The sequence below is a fragment of the Ochotona curzoniae genome, unplaced genomic scaffold (genome assembly GCF_017591425.1).
Source record: "Ochotona curzoniae isolate NIBS_2020 unplaced genomic scaffold, NIBS_Ocur_1.0 contig_4792, whole genome shotgun sequence".
NCBI classification, from domain to species: Eukaryota; Metazoa; Chordata; class Mammalia; order Lagomorpha; family Ochotonidae; genus Ochotona; species Ochotona curzoniae.
Genome location: NW_024466389.1, coordinates 5,460,228 through 5,480,761, shown reverse-complemented (window position 1 = coordinate 5,480,761; position 20,534 = coordinate 5,460,228). Strand labels below are relative to the sequence as shown.

The 20,534-nt window shown below is 52.7% G+C and overlaps 1 protein-coding gene across 1 annotated transcript in view; it reads right to left on the bottom strand.

Annotated features, from left to right (window-relative positions):
• Window positions 1–20,534, bottom strand: part of PEX14 (peroxisomal biogenesis factor 14) — a 143,898-nt gene that overhangs the window by 119,950 nt on the left and 3,414 nt on the right. Inside the window, exon 2 of the mRNA XM_040987898.1 lies at window positions 2,635–2,679. Coding sequence (XP_040843832.1) covers window positions 2,635–2,679 — 45 coding nt within the window. The remainder of the gene's footprint in view (window positions 1–2,634; window positions 2,680–20,534) is intronic.

Here is a 20,534-nt window from a genome sequence, read left to right as displayed (position 1 = left end):
CAGCTCCCTGAATTTTATCAAGGTATTAATGGACTTTTGGGCCAACCACAATAGCCTAGAGGCTAAATCCTTGTCTTGCATGTACCAGGATCCCATATGGGCACCAGTTTATATCCGGCTGCTCCACTTCCCATCCAGCTCCCTGCTTGTGGCCTGGGAAAGCAGTCGAGGACGGCCCAAAGCCTTGGGACCCTGAACCCAAGTGGGAGACCTGGAGGAAGTTCCTGGCTCCTGGCTTTAGATCAGCACAGCTCCACTCGTTGCGCTCACTTGGGGAATGAATCATCTGATGGAAGATCTTCCTCTCTGTCTCTCCTCCTCTCTGTACACCTGCCTTTCCAATAAAATAAACAAATATTTTTTTTAAATGTCTAGTTCTGGAATAAAGAATAAGGTAAAAATTTTTTTAACCTTCAGCAGCCAGAGACTTAGCTGTTTCAATATAGCTTCCATTAAGACATTATAGAAAATATACACTCAGTTCAAAACAAAACCCAGCACAGCTTGGGAGGATACCTCCCCCGAAGCCACTGGTCTCCTTTATTCCTTCAGTCTTGGCTTCAGCCCGGTAAAAAAAAAAAGCAAAAGCCCTAAGCCCCCCACCCTCCACAGAAGTGCTCCAAGTTGGCAGCCAGTAAACTGCCCCAGACCGTAGACAGCTGCTGGCCACAGCCAAGTGCAACCAGGCCTTGCCTGCTACCTGCTTCAGGCGCACAAAGGCCCCCTCGGCTCCCCCAATTCAGACGTGTTTGTCTCAACCACAAGCAAGGTTCAACCTGAGCCCTCCACTGGTCCCCGGGGGAGAGGCAGGCACACGCAGCCGACAGCGCCCTCCTGTGGACGGAGCAGGGGGAGCACCGAGTGCCTCCGCAAACTACCCCAGGACCACAGCCGGCGGGCGGGCGACGGGCATGGGGGGCGCTCACGGATCTCCGTGGGCTGCCACATCCCTTCACCACCACCTGCCCACAGAGCCCCAGCACGCCAGACACCCTCACAGCCATTCCCGGGAGCAAGAAGGGGTTCGCACAAGACCATACAACTCGGCGGTGTCCTCATTTAATCAGGCTGCGGCAAATGGTTGGCCAAAAGCAATAAGGGCATGACTGAGAGACTGTGGGAGTTTAATATAAAAAAATTAATAAAAAAAAAAGAGGGGAAGGAGAAAGGGCCTATCTTTTAATAGGGCCCTAATTACCCAACTCACAGGATCAGCCCAAATGAGATGGGAGTTTATTTCAGGGTTTTTTTTTTAATTATTGTGGTTTTTTTATATATATATAAATTGCTGCTATGTGTTTTCTTTTCTCTGAGCAATTATGCAGCAAGTACGTAAAGAAGAGAAAAATATTAATTAAATATAAGGTAATTGTAGAGTTGGCCTGGAGAGAATGAGTCTGAACTCTGGACAATCACAGGCCACCAGGGTTTGAAGACTGCTTAGGGCCTCCCAGAAATAAAAATAAAAATAAAAATACAACCAGCCAACCAACATCAGATGCACTGCACACAGGAAAAAAGCAGTGGACGAACATGTTAGCTGAGCAAAGAGGCCAGAGACCAGGGAGCCCACCAAGTGCTGGGCTCCCATGAGCTCACCCACCACGCCCCAAAGATGGGTGGGCCATCAGTCAGCGTTCATGGAGAGACTGGGGAAAGCACAGAGGGAAGAAAGGACTGGACTCCGGGGCTCAATCCGGGCTTTGGTGGAAAACCAACCACAGCCTCCGCCGGAAGGGCAGGGTCCACGGGAGCCCACGGGAGCCCACGGGAGCCCATGGGAGGCACCCAGCTCCTGGTCCGAGGCACGGCTGTGGCCATCTCCTCCATTAAGAGCCTGGCCAAGACGAACAGAACGCAAGGAGGCCGGGGGGGGGGGGGGGGGGGGCCTCTCACGGCAGACATGGATGGCCCAGCCGCAACCCTGCTCCCTGCGAGGTGTGCCCTCAGCCCTCCTCCAGCTCCCCCCTGCCTCATTCAGGCTGGCCCACAGCAGCCGGGCCCCCACAAGGGCCAGAAGGACAATGCGCCTCAGCTTGCTGTTGCTGCTCAGAGAAAGTAACTTCGGAAGGTGAACCCAAGGCTAAACTCTGCTAAAACACACCTGCTATGTGCAGAACTAAAGGTTCTGCAATAGGCCCCCAAATACAAAATACAGGGAAATACAGGGAACCGGCGGCGACCGTGGCCCCGCCTACCAAAGCAATTCCTCGCTAACAGCCTAAGAGATTGTCAAGACTACACAAACCTAGTTAGCGACCAGGCACGTCCAGATCCCTCCCTGGCCTGTTCCTGAGCGGCCATGCAAGGCGATGGACAGCTGAGCATGGATGCCGGGGACACACGGAGCACCTGGGCGCCTCAACTCCAGCACTCTGTCATCTCCCTCACGACGGCCAAATGGTGACACAGTGGAGTACGACCATCTCCGGCGTGCACTTCTGGTTCCAGAAGCTTCTCTAAGGAGAGGGCATGCAGGTCAGAGTGAGGAGTCAGAAGCCACAGCCTGGTGGTGTCCACGCGGCACCTTCCGGATGGGTCAGGGGCACTGCTCGCACGCACCTGCACATCCCAGGATTCTCTGCAGTGCAAGGGGCTTTCACAAGAGGAGGATCCAAACGTCCGGGTACTTACCAACGGCTCTCGGGACACATTTTCACTTCCTGGAGAAGAGCTGGGCTGCAAAGATAAACAGAAACAAAAATAAGATCACAGTGCCACCCAATGGACGGCAAAAGACCCAGGACAGTCTGTTTTCAAGCAACGCTCGCAGGCTGTCCCACAGTAAGCTGCCTGCCCCAGCTAGCCCCGGGAGTCCAATTCCCTGAGAAACAAGAAGAGGTTGTTTCTGGGTTCACATCCCAGCCAACAGGAGCAAGGCTCATTTACTGCTGGGGAGGGTCCACGATGGGCCTCTGGGAGGCATGACAACAGAATTCATGGAACAGTGAAGCAGCCAGAACAGGCTTGAAGATAGTACTATGCCCTTTGGCCATCTCCCCAACTCAGCTGACCAAGACCAGCCAAGGTGGAGGACCAGACTGAAGCACAAGGGGGCGCTAGTTTCCTGTGCACAGGATTTTCTCAGCCAATCCCACCTCTACTATGGGTCACTAAACACTCCGCCCCACAGCAGGAAAGAAAGCCCTAGGCTTAATGCCTTGGAAACCAGCTCCTTGGGACTGGCAGAGAGATAACCAGAGCCACCTCCAGGTAGGCAGGCAGCACTGTGGCCCACCAGCCTGGTTCCACCCTGAATGATCTGCCCAAAATTCACAGAAGGGGAAAGAGAAGCAGCCTCTGCAGAAATGCACAATCCCCTCAGGAACAAAGCAGGCAGTGGGAGTGACTCAGGGTCAGCTTCCAGCTCCCAGTGCTCAAAGTCAATTGTCAATTACCTACAGACACTATCCAGACAGGTGCAGCTAATGCGCGCATGCCAGCGGCCAGCAGCCAGCCACCAGCAGCCAGCCTCCAGCCTCCGCTCTCCTCCAAGCTACTTCAACAGCCAGCGGCAGGGCACAGAGCCAGGAAGGGGGTGAAGGCAGGAGAGGCGAGTCCTTTGCCCAACAAAGGGTTCCCAAAGCTTCCCAACCTCCCAGCTACCAGCACATGGCTGACACACGGCAAGGACTCTGTCCTCACTCCTAGAGCCTCACTGTCCCAGGATACAGAGAGCAGCCGCAAGGCGCCAGCCCCAAAGAGCGGGTTAGAACTGGAGCAAGCTTTCCCCCGTGCAGCCCGATCCATCCGGCTCTCCCCCACCAGCCCTCCACCCACTCTGGGACCTGCCGTCCTCCCTCTGCCAAGCAGGCCCTCGTCCAGCACGAACCTCTGCAAACTACAAACCGGACCCCAGAGGCCTGTAGCGCGGCTCCTTGCCCCTTGCCGCCCAAGCAAACCCGCCCAGCAGGCTTGCCAACAGCCTCCCCAAAGCAGCCATGGAGCCTGCCCTCCCACTCCACTCCGCTCCTCCTGCCTTCACCTTGGTCCGAGCGACCAAGGGCTCCGGCCTGGACTGCTGTGGCAGCCTTGTCAGCTCACCCGCAGCCATGCTGGCTCTCCTGCACCCACCTCCCACAGTGCAGGGGCCATCGCTCCCAAAGGGTAATCTGGAAACAGGAAGGTCTGTCGTCCTTCCTCATCATCCAGCAAGCCACAACTCCACTGGCTTCTCGTCCTCTGGGCTCAGAAAACATCTCGGTGTGGCTCCCAGCGCCTCGCCTCTTTCCTGGCTCCGTGTCAGGTGCTGTCTGGCGCTACAGCCCCGCACTGCCCCCAGCAGAACACAGGCCCATGCTGCCCTTCCTTCTGGACACTGTAACCCATCCTTCGGATCCACAAAGACACTTCCTCCACACTTCCTCCAGGAAGCCTGCCATATCCGACATTCCTGGCTATGGCCGACGCCCGGTACCCACTCACTATGACAACTCCAGGTGCCCTCCGTCGAGGACTGAACGGGCCTGCAGTTTTGTGTCTGTCAGTCAGCTTACACCCCCAGGGGCAGCACCTGCCCACTGCGACTGCCCTCCTGGCCTACGCCAGCAGCAGGTGCGGGGGAGTCCGTCCCCAGGCCCAAGTGGATGGATGCATGGGCAGCAGAGAACGAAGGTTCTACCCACTAACACACGATGATTCCGTGTTAAAGGTCGCTGTCTTCCTGAGCTGGCAGGCGGCAGCAGTGTGTGCTGCACTCGGCGAGCTCGTTTGCTTCGTGTAACTCTCCCAATAAGCGCATGAAGCTGATGAGGAAACCGAGACAGGTCAGAGAGCTTGCCAAGGCTGACGGGGTAACTGCTCCACTTCTGCTTGAAACAATCAGGTTTCGCTGGGGCAACAACCTGGGTTATCTGAGTAGATAAACACAGGAAAGGAAGCCTCAAAGCTGAATCACTCTATCCGAAAAATTTCCCTTTGGACTGGTTGATCTCCAGAGCTAACGCCGGCCTGAGGGAAGAGCTGGGAACAACGCACTGTGCCAGCAGGCTCTTCCGTCCTTCAGTCCTTCACGTTAGCACCTTTAGAAACGGTGCGTCCTGTCAACGCATTCTATTACAGACACATGCACACAAAATATTACTAGTGGAAAAGAAAGCTTCTTCCCGGGACTGCCACGAGCCCTACCCGGACCCGGACCCACCCACGCTCCCCAGGGTGGAGCAGAGCCCCTGCACACATCCCTGGCCAGGAACCCCCAACAGCACCCCGTCCCGATTCCTCGCGCCTGGAGCTGGCAGCGCCCTGGCTCCCAGCACACCAGCGCCAACCCAGAGCCCCTGCTAGAGCAGAAAGCCCCTGCCCAGTGGGCCTCCCCTCCCACTGCGCTGCCTTACCCGCTGAGCTGCCAGACGACTTCTCAGCAGTCTGCCCAACACTGACAACACTGCGGCAGATCCCCCAGCTCCTCTGAGAGGGACCCTGCCCGGCCAGCCTCACTGCCCTGCACAGCCCTGTTTCCGGAGAGCAGGCCCAGCACTCGCCCTGGCTCCTCTCCAGGCTTCCCATCCTGACATGAGTCACTCGCTCCCTCCCTTGCTCGCCCCTGACTGCTGGATGCCAAGCCCCCTGCAGACAGGCACCTGACCACCTCAGGCCCACGCATATGGCCACTGGCACTCAGTAAGCATGTGTGACCACAGGCTTTTAGACAATTAAAAGGAACCACTTGGATCTCCAAGCCCAGACAGAGCAAGCAGAGGCCACTGAACCTAACGTGTCCACTCCTCGTCAATCTGTGACCCAACCACTTAACCCTGGGGGTGGCGGTGGGCACAGCTGGGAACAGGAGGCATTTCTGCTGTCACAGGACTGGGAACTCCCACCGGCATGTACAAGGAGGGGCCAGGGAGGCTGAGGGGCCCTAGGGGGAACGTTCGCATCCAGGACACCAACAGGACCCTGGGAGGAGCCCGACCACTCAGCTGAGCAAGAGGCCATGCTCCCCATCACCCCACACAGCTGGAGACAGATGCCTCTCCCCGGGTGCCTGAGACACACGGCGGGGAGCCGCAGTCCAGCTCCCAGCCCCAGCTGCCTGCTGGTTCAGGACCCGGAGGCAGCATGAGGGCTCCTTCCCCGGCCATGGGCAGCCTGGAGGGGGCTCCCAGCTCCTGGCTTCAGCCTCAGGTCACTGTGAGAAACTGGGGGGTGAACCTGTGGATGGGTGAGAGCTGGCTGCGTGGCCTGTATCCCCTCTCAGAGGACGTGGGGTTTTGTCCCAGGTCTGCTGGCCCCCATAACTGGGTCTCTGCCACCACAGGGAGATCCGGACCACGACCCCACCTCCGGGGCATCCGAGAAGCAAGAGGGAGAGCTCCCTGTTTATTTGTCTCTGCTTTGGAAACAGGTAAATATGAGGCAGGGCCAGGTGGAGACCACAGACTGCTGCCCACTCACGCAGCTCCAGGGCACCCCCAGCCACACACAGCCTCCAACACCCCATGCTGGCCCCTTAGCATGTCAAGCCTGTTACATGGCTCGGGACAGAGCCCTGCAAACTAAATTCAAACTTGACCCTGGAGACCTTCCAGAAGTAAAGCTTAGAAACCGACAGGTGAGGTGTGAAGGGACAGGCAGGAGGCTCTAAGCCCTCACCTTCAGAATCACCGAGGGCCAGAGGAGACGACAGTAAGGGAACAAACCTTACGTCTAAGAGCACTTTCCAGAACAGAGTGGCTCACGCCACGCCAAGCCAGCCACCGTGGTGACAGAGGCACTCTGCTCCTGCTGCCGCAGCACTCCCTTCCCCACCTGGAAGGCGGGCCCCCTGCACAAACCTTGCAGCACCCAGGGCCCCCAGCTGAGCAAAGGGCAGCGCTGCCAGGCCTGTGCTGTTTATCCTGCTGGCCGCTGTCCTACACCACTGTGCGATGTCCCACACCTGGAAGGTGGCCAACGCGTGCCAACCCTGTGGCATCCATGGCTCCCAGGATGAGCAAAGGGCAGCCCTGCCAGGCCTGTGGCTGCTTATCCTGCTGGCCACTGTCCTACACCACTGTGCGATGTCCCACACGGGGGACAACTGCCACTCCCCAGGTATTCTCCGGGAGGCAGGACAGGGTGCGTCCATGACCTTGGGCGTTGCCGAATACGTGACCGTGAGCACGTGGTTCACCTCTCAGCCTCGGGCTCCTCATCTGTAGGACGACAGCAGCACCTCACAGAGGCCCACTGCAGACAATGCCACCGGGGCCACGCCAGGCCTCTGCTCAAGGTCAATCCACAGCCATCTGCTGCTGGCCACGACAGACTGACAGGGTCCAGTGTCATCCTCCCTCGGTAAACTGGAAAACTAAGCAAAAAACTAAAAGCTCTGCAGATGGAGGATCGTGAGCCTGGGTGGAACAGCGACGTGAGCTCGGCCATCGCTCTGGCCTTCTGCCGGAGGAAGGGGAGCCCCAGCAGAGCAGGGCCTGGGCTCGGCCAAGGAGACAGAGTCCAGGGAAGACTGTGGCCAGAGGACCAGAGGGGAAGGAGAATTCTAGAAGTCCCCCAGTCTTTGCTGAATGCACAATGACTGCACACACAGGGCGAAGCCTCAGGAGTAAGATCAAGCACCAAGAAGCTAGGACTGGAAGGTTCCCAGCATTCCCAGTCAGCCCAGTGGGAATTCCAGACCCCAGGAAGGTCTCTGTCTTGGCTCCTAGAGGGAGGGGAAGGAGTTAAATTACCCTAGTTGATCCCAAATAAAGCTTAAAGGCATCCAAAACTTCGAAGAGTTCAGAATCAAAGTGAACCACACAGCAGAGGCGATCAGGAGCCAGGAGCTTCTCCCAGGTCTCCCACAATGGTGCAGGGTCCCAAAGCTTTGGCCCGTTCTCCATTGCTTTCCCAAGCCACCAGCAGGGAGCTGGATGGGAAGTGGAGCAGCTGGGATATGAACCAGCGCCTATATGGGATCTTGGCACTTGGAGGTAGAAAGTTAACCAGTTGATCCACCATACAGTCTTCATTTCAAAAACAAGAATGTGTATACACATGAGGAAAACAATACCAGTAAAAGCAAAAGTAGAATCGGTGCGGCTGACAGTGCGGCCCATGAGCGAAGGGGACCCGGACGCATGCGGCTGCCAGGTGCTCCCGATCCGTGCAGGGCCGGGGAGGGGCTCCACACCGTGACCCTCAGAGAGGACCCACAGCACAGCAGCACACAGACGTCTGGGTCCCACACGGGACCCCCTGAGTGCAACTCCCAGCTCTGGCCTCGGATTCCACCTTCTTGCCAGTGCAGACCCAGCGAGGCAGCAGCTGACCGTAACGGGGCCTCTGCCATCCACACCGACACCTGTCCCAGCTCTGCCTGTAGTGGCCTCTGCAGAAGTGAATCGGCAGATGGCAAATCTCTTTATGTCCCTGTAACTTTTTTAAAATAATCATTTTTAAAAAGAAAATTACAGAGGCACGTTTCAAAACAATTAAGAGATAAATCAAGGAGATGACAGCAGGAACCAGCACGGTGGCACAGTGGCCAAATCCCACATCCCATACAGTTGCCGGTTCAAGTCCCGGCTGCTCCTTACTGATGTGCCTAGGAAAGCAGCAGGTGGCTCAAGTGCTTCGGACACCTGCCTCCCACATGAGTGACCCAGAGGAAGCTCCTGCCTCCTGGCTTCAGCCTGGCAGTCACAGCCATTGCAACTGTCTAGAGAACGAACTGAGAGATGGAAAATATTTTTCTCTTTATCTTTCTTTCTAGCTTTGTCTTTCAACTAATAATTTCTTTTTTCTTTTCTGTCATTGCTATTTTGTTTTTTCACAGTGTGGTTCCATAGCTCTCGGTTTCCCCTCACTGACTTCCCGTATTACTGCAGTAGCACAGTCCTCCACAAACAGTCACCTGTGCGTCACTCTGCTGTTTAAGTGCAACCTCACGCGCAGCTACGGACATCGGCAGAGTGGCAGCACTGTACTGTCAACACAGATCTAGCAGTTCCTTTGGAAAGTCATCTTGGATCTGGAAGCAGAGATGCACACTGGTTGTGATAGCTTCTATTCCAGTTTCTGTACTTCCCTCAAGATGAAAAGCCATAAGCCAAAATCAACAACAGGAAGAGTAATAACCAGTAATAAATCTTTTTTTTTAAAGATTTATTTATTTATTGGAAAGTGAGATATACAGAGAGGAGGAGAGACAGAGAGGAATATTTTCCGTCCACTGATTCACTCCCCAAGTGAACTGCAACGGCCGGTGCTGAGCCAATCTGAAGCCAGGAGCCAGGAGTTCTTCCAGGTCTCCCACATGGGTGCAGGGTTCCAAGGCTTTGGGCCGTGCTTGACTGCTTTTCCCAGGCCACAAGCAGGGAGCTGGATGGGAAGCGGAGCCGCTGGGACCAGAACTGGCACCCACATGGGATCCCTGTGCGACCAAGGCGAGGACTTTAGCCGGTAGGCCATGCTGTCAGGCCCACCAGCAATAAATCTTATACAACAAAACAAAAGACGTACACAGTCCTGAACAAGCATCCACCAAATAAGCTTGATTTTGTTTTGTTTTGCTTTTTACAGATTTATTTTTACTGCAAAAGCAGATCTACAGAGAAGAAGATCTTCCATCCCCTGATTCACTCCCCAAGTGGCTACAATGGCCAGAGCTGAGCTGATCTGAAGCCAGGAGCCAGGAGCTTCTTCCAGGTCTCCCACACAGGTGCAGGGTCCCAATGCTCTGGGCCGTCCTCAACTGCTTTCCCAGGTCACAGGCAGGGAGCTGGGTAGGAAGCAGGGCAGCTGGGACACAAACTGGTACAATATGGGATCCTGGCATGCGCGAGGAAAAGATTTTAGCCACTGAGCCATCATGCCACACCCACACCAAATAAGTTTTAAAATATATGAAGTAAACTCAGAACTTAAAAAACAAAATCCAAAACTGCCGCTGGAGACTTTAACATCCCTGTCTTTAATGAAAAAAATCAATCAGGACAGAGAAGACTTGAACAACTATCAGCAAACACGATCCTTCTGACACTCGGAGAACACACGACCCGGTGACAGCAGGATGTACCTTATCCTCAAGTCCACGAGCCAAGTCACCAGGACAGAGCGCAACACCAACCCCCAACCCGACAGGCCGAAGTTCTCTGATCACAGCGGAACAACCCAGGGATCAAGAAAAAGTGAACCAATTCCAAATGTTCGAAAACGAAACAGCTTTCTAAACAACCATACTGCAGGCCACCATACTGCAGGTAGCACAGTCATGTTAATCCTTTGTCCATCCCACCCCTGTGCCAGCATCCCACATAGACATGTTTGAATCCTGGCTGCTCTACTGCCAATCCAGCTCCCTGCTAATGGCCTGAGAAAGCAGCAGAGGATGGACCAGGTCTTTGGGACCCTGCATCTGTGTGGGAGACCTAGAAGAGGCTCCTGGCTACTGGCTTTGAACTGGTTCAGCTCTAGCTGTTGCAGTCATGTGGGGAGTAAACCAACAGAAGGAAGATTTCTCTCACCTGCACACGCTCTCTCTTCCTCCCCTGCCCCCCTTCTTTTTGTAATTCCACCTTTCAAATAAAAATAAACAGCCATACTGGTCAATTAAGAAAATATTCTGGGCTCGGCGCAGTGGCGCAAGTGGTTAAAGTCCTCGCCTTGCACTCCCGGGATCCCATATGGGCACCGGTTCTATCCCGGCAGCCCCTCTTCCCTTCCAGCTCCCTGCCTGTGGCCTGGGAAAGCAGTCGAGGACGGCCCAAAGCTTTGGGAACCTGCACCCAAGTGGGAGACCAGGAAGAGGCTCCTGGCTTCGGATCGGCATAGTATCGGCCCGTTGAACTCACTTGGGGAGTGAATCATCGGACGGAAGATCTTTCTCTCTGTCTCTCCTCTCTGTATATCCGCCTTTCCAATAAAAAAAATAATAAAAATAAATCTTTAAAAAAAAAAAAGAAAATATTCTGAGTTTGGGCCCGGCGCAATAGCATAATGGTTAAGGTCCTTGAATGCGCCGGGATCCTATGTGGGCGCCAGGTTCTAATCCCGGCAGCTCCACTTCCCATCCAGCTCCCTGCTTGTGGCCTGGGAAAAGCAGTAGAGGACGGCCCAAAGCTTTGGGACCCTGCGCCCACATGGGAGACCTGGAAGAGCTCCTGGCTCCTGGCTTCGGATCGGCATAGCACCAGCCATTGCAGCCACTTGGGGAGTGAATCATCGAACAGAAAATCTTCCTCTGACTCTCCTTCTCTCTGTACATCTGCCTTTCCAATAAAATAAATACATTTTTAAAAGAAAAGAAAACATTGTGAGTTTAATACAAATAAAACACAACACATCCAAGCTCGTGGGATGGAATTAAAGCAGTGCTTGTAGGAAAAGTTACAGCTTAAATACTAACTTTGGAGCAACAGCCAAGGCTGCAGGGCTATCAGCATGCAGGAGAGCTGGACAGACTGGGTTAGGTCTTGGCTCCTGCCAGTTCCCCGAGGGCCATGTCAGGCTGGACTACAGCATCTACTGGCACACATGGGATCTAGGGCTGGGGGGAGCCAGGCAGGAGAACTTCCAGGACTCCCTGCTGGGCTGCTTCTGTTGCCAGCCGCATCTGTATGTACTGGCCACATGCCGCACCCAAAATGGCGCCGGCCGGAAAAGCCACATCTTGGCGCCTGGTAGAGAGTCACGTAGCTTTCGCGGTACTGCGCAGGCACGCAGTGAGCTGCGGCGTGGCCGGCAGGTAAACACTGGGGACTGACGAATCCGGTCGCCCAGGACCCTGCGTGATCATGACGCCGACCTATCATCGGCGGAGGCGGGGCCATTCAGCACATAAGAAGAGCAGACAGCCTGCCGGGGTCAGGGCCCTTTCCTCTTCCTCATCTTGGTGCGCACAATAAATTTTACTGCAGAATCTTCACTCGCGTCTGCCTCTTATTGCGGGGCGATAAGACACGTGGGCGCGACATGCTTCCACTGATGAATGTGAGAGGTGAGGCTGGAGGTGGGCCAGGCTGGCATACAGGAGCCAGAGTGGGTGCAGGCCAGCCAGGCCAGACCACAGCATCAGCTGGCAAGTGCAAGTATTGTCAGGCTGCACAGCAGTGCCCTTTGGCAGGCACAAGACCCAGGGCTCAGACATGTCTGACAGGGGAACCATGGGCACTGCACTGCTAGGCTGCACATTTTGCTACTGAGCACAAGAACCAGGGCTGGGGACGGGCTATGGCGGGACAAGATGGTAGCTCCTGCCAGCACACATGAGGGCCAGCCAGGAGCAACATGGGCTGAGCTAAGCCATAGCACCCACAGGTGCACACAAGAGCCAGCTGGGATACAGGCTGGGTCAGGGTAGGCCAAAGCAGAAGCTGGCACATGCAAAAATGACTGGGTGCGGGTGCAGTGGGAGTTATGGGTGGGGAGGGGGCCACCCCACCTAGGCTACAGTACCTGTTTGTATGCACAGGACCAGGTACAGGGCAGGCTGGCGGGGCTGGGCCACAGCACCCACCAGTGGGAGTGAAATATGGAGCTGAGGCTGAACTGACCAGGCAGCTGCATCCACAGGCACTGGCTGATGTAAGTGACAGACCAAGCCTTCCCTGCACTGGCTGGCTCACACAAGGCTCAAACTGGAGGTCACCCTACGCGAAGCTTCTTGGGGGACACTGGCCACAAGGAAAATCACAGGCTGTGTGGCTAGACATTGGTGTGCGTGTACCAGGACCAGGCCTCCACAGATGCCTGTGCAGTGGACAGTATGCCCAGATGCACAGGGCAGATACGACGGCCAGCGCGTCAGGGCCAGCAGGCGTCTACCGCCTCAGCGGAGGGTGGAAAGCAGGCAGCATGGACAATTCTCCTGGCCAAGCTTCACAGCGTGTCCCTGGGGCTGGGGATGCCCTAAGGTGGACTTTGTCAACCAACAGACCTTGGAAAGATTTTCTCAATCTTGGATTAACAAAATCAACAACTTCTTAGAACTATCAAAACCACTCAAATAACCCTAGGAATACTCAGATAAGCGTCCCCCAGCCCCAGGTGCTGACGGTTTGACAGCAACGAGCAGCCTCTTTCCCATCCTCCCCTGTGGACACAAGAAAAAATTTTAAAAAATTGAAATATTTGTCACACCCACCTTCCTCCACACCTGGCCTCCCCACCCTAATCAGAGGCCCACATGGGTTCTCAACAATATAAGCCATATTAAAAAGAAAAAATATATATAGGAGAAGCTAGGAAAAAAAGAGGAAACTTGGGCCTGGTATGATAGTGTAGTGGTTAAAGTCCTCGCCTTGCACACGCCAGGATCCCATATGGGCGCCGGTTCTAATCCCAGTGACCCTGCTTCCCATCCAGCTCCCTGCTTGTGGCCTGGGAAAGCAGTCAAGCACGGCCCAAAGCCTTGGGACCCTGCACCCGCGTGGGAGATCTGGAAGAGCTCCTGGCTCCTGGCTTCAGATTGGCTCAGCACCGGCCGTTGCAGTCACTTGGGGAGTGAATCAGTGGATGGAAAATATTCCTCTCTGTCACTCCTCCTCTCTGTATATCTGACTTTGCAATAAAAAAATTAATTAATTAATTAAAAAAAAAAAGCAGCAAGACTGATAAACCTCTAGCTAACATCATCAATAAAAGAGAGAATGATTGGGCCCGGCATGGTAGCCCAGTGGCTAAAGTCCTCACCTTGCACACACCTGGATCCCATATGGGTGCCAGTTCATGTCTTGGCAGCTCCGATTCCCATCCAGCTCCCTGCTTGTAGCCCGGAAAAACAATTGAGGACGGCCCAAGTTTTTGGAACCCTGCACCAGCTTGGGACACCTGAAAGAAATTCCTGGTCCTCAGCTTCAGATTGGCTTAGCCCTAGCAATTGTGGCCACTTGGGCAGTGAATCAGCAAACAGAAGATCTTCCTCTCTGTTCTCCTCCTCTCTATATATCTGACTTTCCAATAAAAATAAATAAGTATTTTTAAAAATAAGACATTGATTTTCCAATATCAAGGATGAAAATCACTATATGTCATCCATATACTTAAAAGATCATTATTTCATGAACACTTTTTTAAAGATTTTTTAATTTTTATTGAAAAGTTAGATACACAGGGAGAGGGGGAGACAGAAAGATCTTCCGCCCACTGGTTCACTCCCCAGGTAGTCGCAAAAACTGAAGATGCGATCATCAAAAGCCAGGAGCCAGGAGCTTCCTCCAGGTCTCCCACATGGGTGCAGGGTCCCAAGGCTTTGAGCCGTGCTTGACTGCTTTCCCAGGCCACAAGCAGGGAGCTGAAAGGGAATTGGAGCAGCCAGGATACGAACAAGCACCCCTACGATCCTGATGCATGCAAGGTACAGCCCTCATTAACATCTAAAAAAAAAATCTTTTAAGCTATGTATTTGAAAACTGAAATGATATTGACAAATGCCTTGAGACACAACATACCAAAACTGACTTTGGAAAAGTAAAGAGGTTTAATGGCTATGCACCTAGTTTTTTGTTTTGTTTTGTTTTGTTTTTAAAGATTTGTTTTATGTGGACCTGGCACAATAACGTAGCAGTTAAAATTCTCGCCCTGAATGAGCCAGGATCCCATGTGGGCGCCAGTTCTAATCCCGGTGGCTGCCCACTTCCCATCCAGCTCCCTGCTTGTGGCCTGGGAAAGCAGTGGAGGACGGCTCAAAGCTTTGGGACCCTGCACCCGTGTGGGATACCCAGAAGAAGCTCCTGGCTCCTGCTTTGGACTGGCTCAGCTCCAGCCTTTGTGCTCACTTGGGGAGTGAATCATCGGACGGAAGATCTTCCTCTCTGTCTCTTCTCCTCTCTGTATATCTGCCTTTCCAATAAAAATTAATAAATCTTAAAAAAAAAAGATTTGTTTTATGTATGACAGGCAGAAAAACAGAACTCTTCATCTGAATCATTCCTCAGATGGTCACAAAGGCCAGGACGGCCAGGCCAGAGCAAGCAGGGAACCTGCACCTGCAGCCGCAGGATCTCCCACAGGGAGCAGGTCCACGGCTGCAGCCTGCCTCCCCCACAGGAAGCTGACTGCAAGGCAGTCACCAGGACTTGAGCCATGGGTCACTGCACCACTCTCTGCAAAACTAAATAAATAAGATTGAAATACATAATTTAAAGATTTATTATTATTTTTTTATTGGAAAGGCAGATATACAGAGAGGAGAGACAGAGAGGAAGATCTTTCGTCCCATGATTCACTCCCCAAGTGAGCACAACAGCCGATGCTATGCCGATCTGAAGCCAGGAGCCTCTTCTGGGTCTCCCACGCGGGTGCAGGTTCCCAAAGCTTTGGGCTGTCCTCGACTGCTTTCCCGGGCCACAGGCAGGGAGCTGGAAGGGAAGCGGGGCTGCTGGGATAGAACCAGCGCCCATATGGGATCCCGGGCGTGCAAAGCGAGGACCTTAACCACTTGCGCCACCGCGCCGAGCCCGAAATACATAATTTAAAAAGAAAAGTTTAGCCCAGATACCTTCACTGGTGAAATCTTAAAAGGAAAAAAAAAAGTAAAATTTTGCAATTTATTCAGTGACATCAGGATTACCTTGATACCAAAACCAAAGTTCTCTCTCTCTCCCTCTCTCTCTCTCACACACACACACACAAACACACACTATAGCTCAATATGCCTCACAAGCATAAGGGTTAATCAAATCCAGCAATACATTAAGAGGGTAATACATCATGATAAAGTGGAATTTATCAAACAAATCAGGACTGTTTGAACATTTGCAAAACCAATCAACACAACCATGTGTTAACAAAATAAAGGGGAGAAGGGATCAACTAGAAAATACCAAAAAGCACCTAGCAGCGTCCAAGGTGTGTGACTTAATAAGAGAAACTTGGGCCTGGTGCGATAGCGTGGGGGCTAAATAGGATCCTTGCACGCGCCAGGATCCCATATGGGCGCCGGTTCTAATCCCAGACGCTCCACTTCCCACCCAGCTCCCTGCTTGTGGCCTGGGAAAAGCAGTCGAGGATGGTCCAAAGCCTTGGGACCTGCACCCACGTGGAACACCAGGAAGAAGCTCTTGGCTCCTGGCTTCAGATCAGCTCAGCTCTGGCCATTGCAGTCATTTGTGGCATGAAGCAGTGGCTGGAAGATCTTTGTCTTGCCTTCTCTCTATAAATCTACCTTTCCAATAAAAATAAATAAATCTTAAAAAAAATAATCTATAAAGGCTAGCAGAATTTAATACAACTACAGATACAAGGGAGATATACAAAACTCAATTTTATTTCTGTGTTCTAGCACCCAACAAGTAAAAATACAAAAATAATTACCAAATTTGAAATATTTAGAGGGAAATTTAAAAGAATATGCCCATGACTCACATATTTAAAACTAAAAAATCCACTAAGAAAAATCAAAGATGATCTAAGTAAATGTAATACAGCCCAGTACTGAAAGATCAATATTAAGACATTGATTCTGTCCCAAATTGATCTACAGCTTCTACTCATTTCAATACAAATTCTAGCAAGTATCTTAGTACAAACTGAGAGATTCTAAAATGACACAAAAGACCAAAGCCTAAAACTATTCTGAAAGAGTTTAAAGTTAGAGGACTGGGTACTACCTGACTTCAAGATCTGCTGTTAAGTCAGAGCGACCAACACCGAGTGCCACCTGCGCGGGGACAGATGCAGGCGAGCGGAGCAAGTCCAGGAAGGAACATGTGTGGACACAAGCCTGTAATTTTTGCCAAAGGTATCAAGATGATTCTATGGAGAAAGGCCCTTTTTTTTTTTAACCAAAAATGTTGGAACTGATAACCAAATTGGGGGAGGGGTGGGAAACACAATAAGCTCAGGAAAATATGCTGAACGCTGATTAGTCATCACAAACATGCAAATTAAAACCATATAAAATATCACTACACACTCACCAGAATGGCTAAAACCAAAGAGGGACACACACAGACGCGGGTCCTGGCCACAGGGACTCGGACTTGGTGCCGGCGGGAAGGAAAAAGCACGACTTTCCAAAACACTCCATCCGCGCCCTGCACGACGGCTCAGTGCCTAGATCCTCGCCTTGCACGTGCCAGGATCCCATAGGGGCGCCAGTTTGTGTCCCAGCTGCTCTCCTTCCCACCCAGCTCCCTGCCTGTGGCCTGGGAAAGCAGTCGAGGACGGCTCAAAGCCTTGGGACCCTGCACCCGCGTGGGAGACCCGGAAGAAGCTCCTGGGTCCTGGCTTCAGATCAACTCAGCTCTAGCGATTACGGCCACTTGGAGAGTAAACCAGCGGATGGAAGATCTGTCTCTCCTTCTCCCTGTAAATCTGCCTTTCCAGTAAAAATAAATAAATCTTTATTTAAAAAAGCAATAAGTTACTAATACACAACATGAGTAAATTTCAGTTTTCTAAACAAAAGAGAGAGAGAGAGAGAGACATAAAAGAATGTGTCCATCGGGGCCAGCAGTGTTTTGCAACCAGCTACAATTCCCACCTGCAACACCAGCACTGCTTCCGGTCCCACCTGCTCCACTTCCGCTCCAGCTCCTTGCTACTGCAGCAAGAAATCAACACCAGATGGCCAAGCAGCTGGGCCTCGGCCACCCACAGCCACTCATGGGAGCGACCAGGACCAGAGTCCCAGGCTCCTGGCTCAATCTGGCCAGCCCTGGCTCGTGTGCCCATGTCAGGAGGGACTCAGCAAATGGAACATATGTCTTTGTCTCTCCTCTGTAAGCCTGCTTTTGAAATCAAAATAAATCTTTAAAATAAGAGGAAATATGAAGTCTTCAGCATTAGCAGCACCAGTACAGCTGCAGAGATGGCGACTAGAAAACCAAGTTGCCTTTGTAAAGGGGAACCCTGACAGACACGACCTTAACCGAGCATCTAAATCTATTATCCTCAGCCACAGGACCAGCTGAACCACAGGCCTCTTGACCTCATGAGGACACATGTCACTTAGGTAGTATTCCCATAAAATATGAACAGTTAGGGGCCTACACCTCTGCTTGTGGTGCCGAATCCTGTATGTGTGCAGGCTGCTGTTCCAGATGCTCTACTTCTGGCTCAGCCCCCTGGGAAGTCCTTGGGCCCCTGAACTCACATGGGCGAACCAGAAGAAACCCACAGCTTCTGACTTTGGATCAGCTCCACTGCAACTACTGCAGCCATTTGGAGAGTGAACCAAATGAAGGGTCTCTGACTCTCCTCTCTCTCTCTCTAACTCTGCCTTTCAAATGAAAATAAAAATTAAAAATAAAACTTTAAAAAAATGTGTAAAAAAAGGGGGAGGAGGGTAGCCCGACACAGTAGCCTAGTGGCTAAAGTCCTTACCTTGCACGCACCGGGATCTCATATGGACGCTGGTTTGTATCCTGGCTGCTCCACTTCCCATCCAGCTCCCTGCTTGTGGCCTGAAGCCTTGGGACCCTGCACCCACGTGGGAGATCAGGAAGATGCTTTCCGATACACACACATATATATATAAATAAAGGAGAGAGAGAGGAAGATCTTCCACCTGCTAGTTGACTTCCCAGACGCCTGCAACGGCCAAGGTGAGGCGAGGCCAAAGCCAGGAGCTGAGCACTCCATGCAGACTTTCACACGGATGGCAGGGATTCATGGACTCGGGCCATCGCGCGGCTTCCCAGCTGCAGTTAACAGGGAGCTGGATCAGAAGTAAAGTAGCTGGGCCAGGCACAATAGCCTAATGGGGCCTTGCATGTGCCAGGATCCCACATGGGTGCCAACTCATGTCCCAGCTGCTCCACTTCCCTTCCAGCTCCCTGCCTGTGGTCTGGGAAAGCAGTGGAGGACGGCCCAAAGCCTTGGGACCCTGCACCCATGTAGGACACCTGGGAGAGCTCCAAGCTCCTGGTGCACATACCCAGGCTTTTGCTCTGCAGTGCTAACAAAAAGCCAGCGGAAGACTGAGAAGTTATGTGTCGTGATGTGTATGGTCCTTGAGAAAAGATTAACCAGAAAGCAGGCCACGTGGAAAAAACAGCAGCACGACATGCACCAATCAGGACGTTCCAACAGGATCAGGCACTGTGGGGCAGTGGGCTGAGCCGTTACTTCAGATGTGGACAGTTCCACACTGGAGCACAGGCTCAAACCCAGGATGCTCCACTTCCAATCCAGCTGCTGTTAACTCACCTGGGAAAAAATGGGTGTCGGCCCAATAAGTGGGTCCTGGCCACCCATATGGGAGACCACGATGGAGTTCCTGGCTCCTGGCTGGCCTGGCCCTGCCCTGGCCATTGTGACCACTGCAGCCACTTGGGGAGTTAGCCAGTAAATGGAAGATCAACCTCCCTCACTTCCTCCTTCTATAACTGTGTTTCCAATACATGCACGCACACACACACGTACACACACACACATATACACACACACGCACACATGCCACAGATGCATGCACATATATACACATACTCACGTGTGTACATACACACATGTACCTATAAACACAAGCATGTGCATGTATGCACATATATACTTACACGTGTGTGCATACACATATCTACATATAAACACGTGTATGTGTATATACGCATGCATGCCCACGTATAGACACAGACATATACCTACATGCGTGTGCATACATGAAAACACATGTGCATCTATGTATACACACATACACATACCACACATACATACATATTTTTAAACAATTTTTAAGGAATTTTGAGGGTCGGCATTATGACAAAATGTGCTAAGCCACTGGGTTGCAATGCAGGCAGCCCCTAAGGGTGGCAGCTGAGACCTGGCTGCTCCAGATCAGATCTAGTTCCCTATGAACAGGCTGGGAAAGCAGCAAAGGACAGCCCTCGTGTCTGGGTCCCTGTTCCCCATGTGGGTGACTCGGACATAGCTCCTGGCTCCTGGCTTTGGCCCGGCTCAGCCCTCAACCCTGGCTGTTGCGGCTATCTGGAGATTAAACTGGCTGATGGAAGATCTCTCTCCCTCTCTATCTGCATGAGTGTGTATGTGTCTTTCTCTCCCCCTTTCCCTAGAACCCACTCATGGTGCCTAGGTCGGAGCCCCAGACCTACCCGAGGCTAACTGTGGAAGCTAAGAACAGCTGCCAGACACAGGAGACCCAGGCTGCTTCCAGGCTCCCGGCTCCAACATGGTTGACTCTGGCATCTGTGGAGTGAGGCAGTGAGACCTCAATCTCTGTCTCCAAAATAAATCAAAGGGAACAGACATTTCAGGACCTGGCACAATGGCTCAACTGGCTGGTCCTCTGCCTTGCCTGTGCCAGGATCCCATACGGGCACCTGGGGATTCGTGTCCCAACTGCTGTACTTCTCTTCCAGCTCCCTGCTTGTGGCCTGGGAAACTTTTTTTTTTTAAGATTCATTTACTTTTCGGGCCCGGCGCGGTGGCGCAAGTGGTTAAGTCCTCGCCTTGCACTCCCGGGATCCCATATGGGCGCCGGTTCTAATCCCGGCAGCCCCACTTCCCTTCCAGCTCCCTGCCTGTGGCCCGGGAAAGCAGTCGAGGACGGCCCAAAGCTTTGGGAACCTGCACCCGCGTGGGAGACCCGGAAGAGGCTCCTGGCTTCGGATCGGCATAGTATCGACCCGTTGCGCTCACTTGGGGAGTGA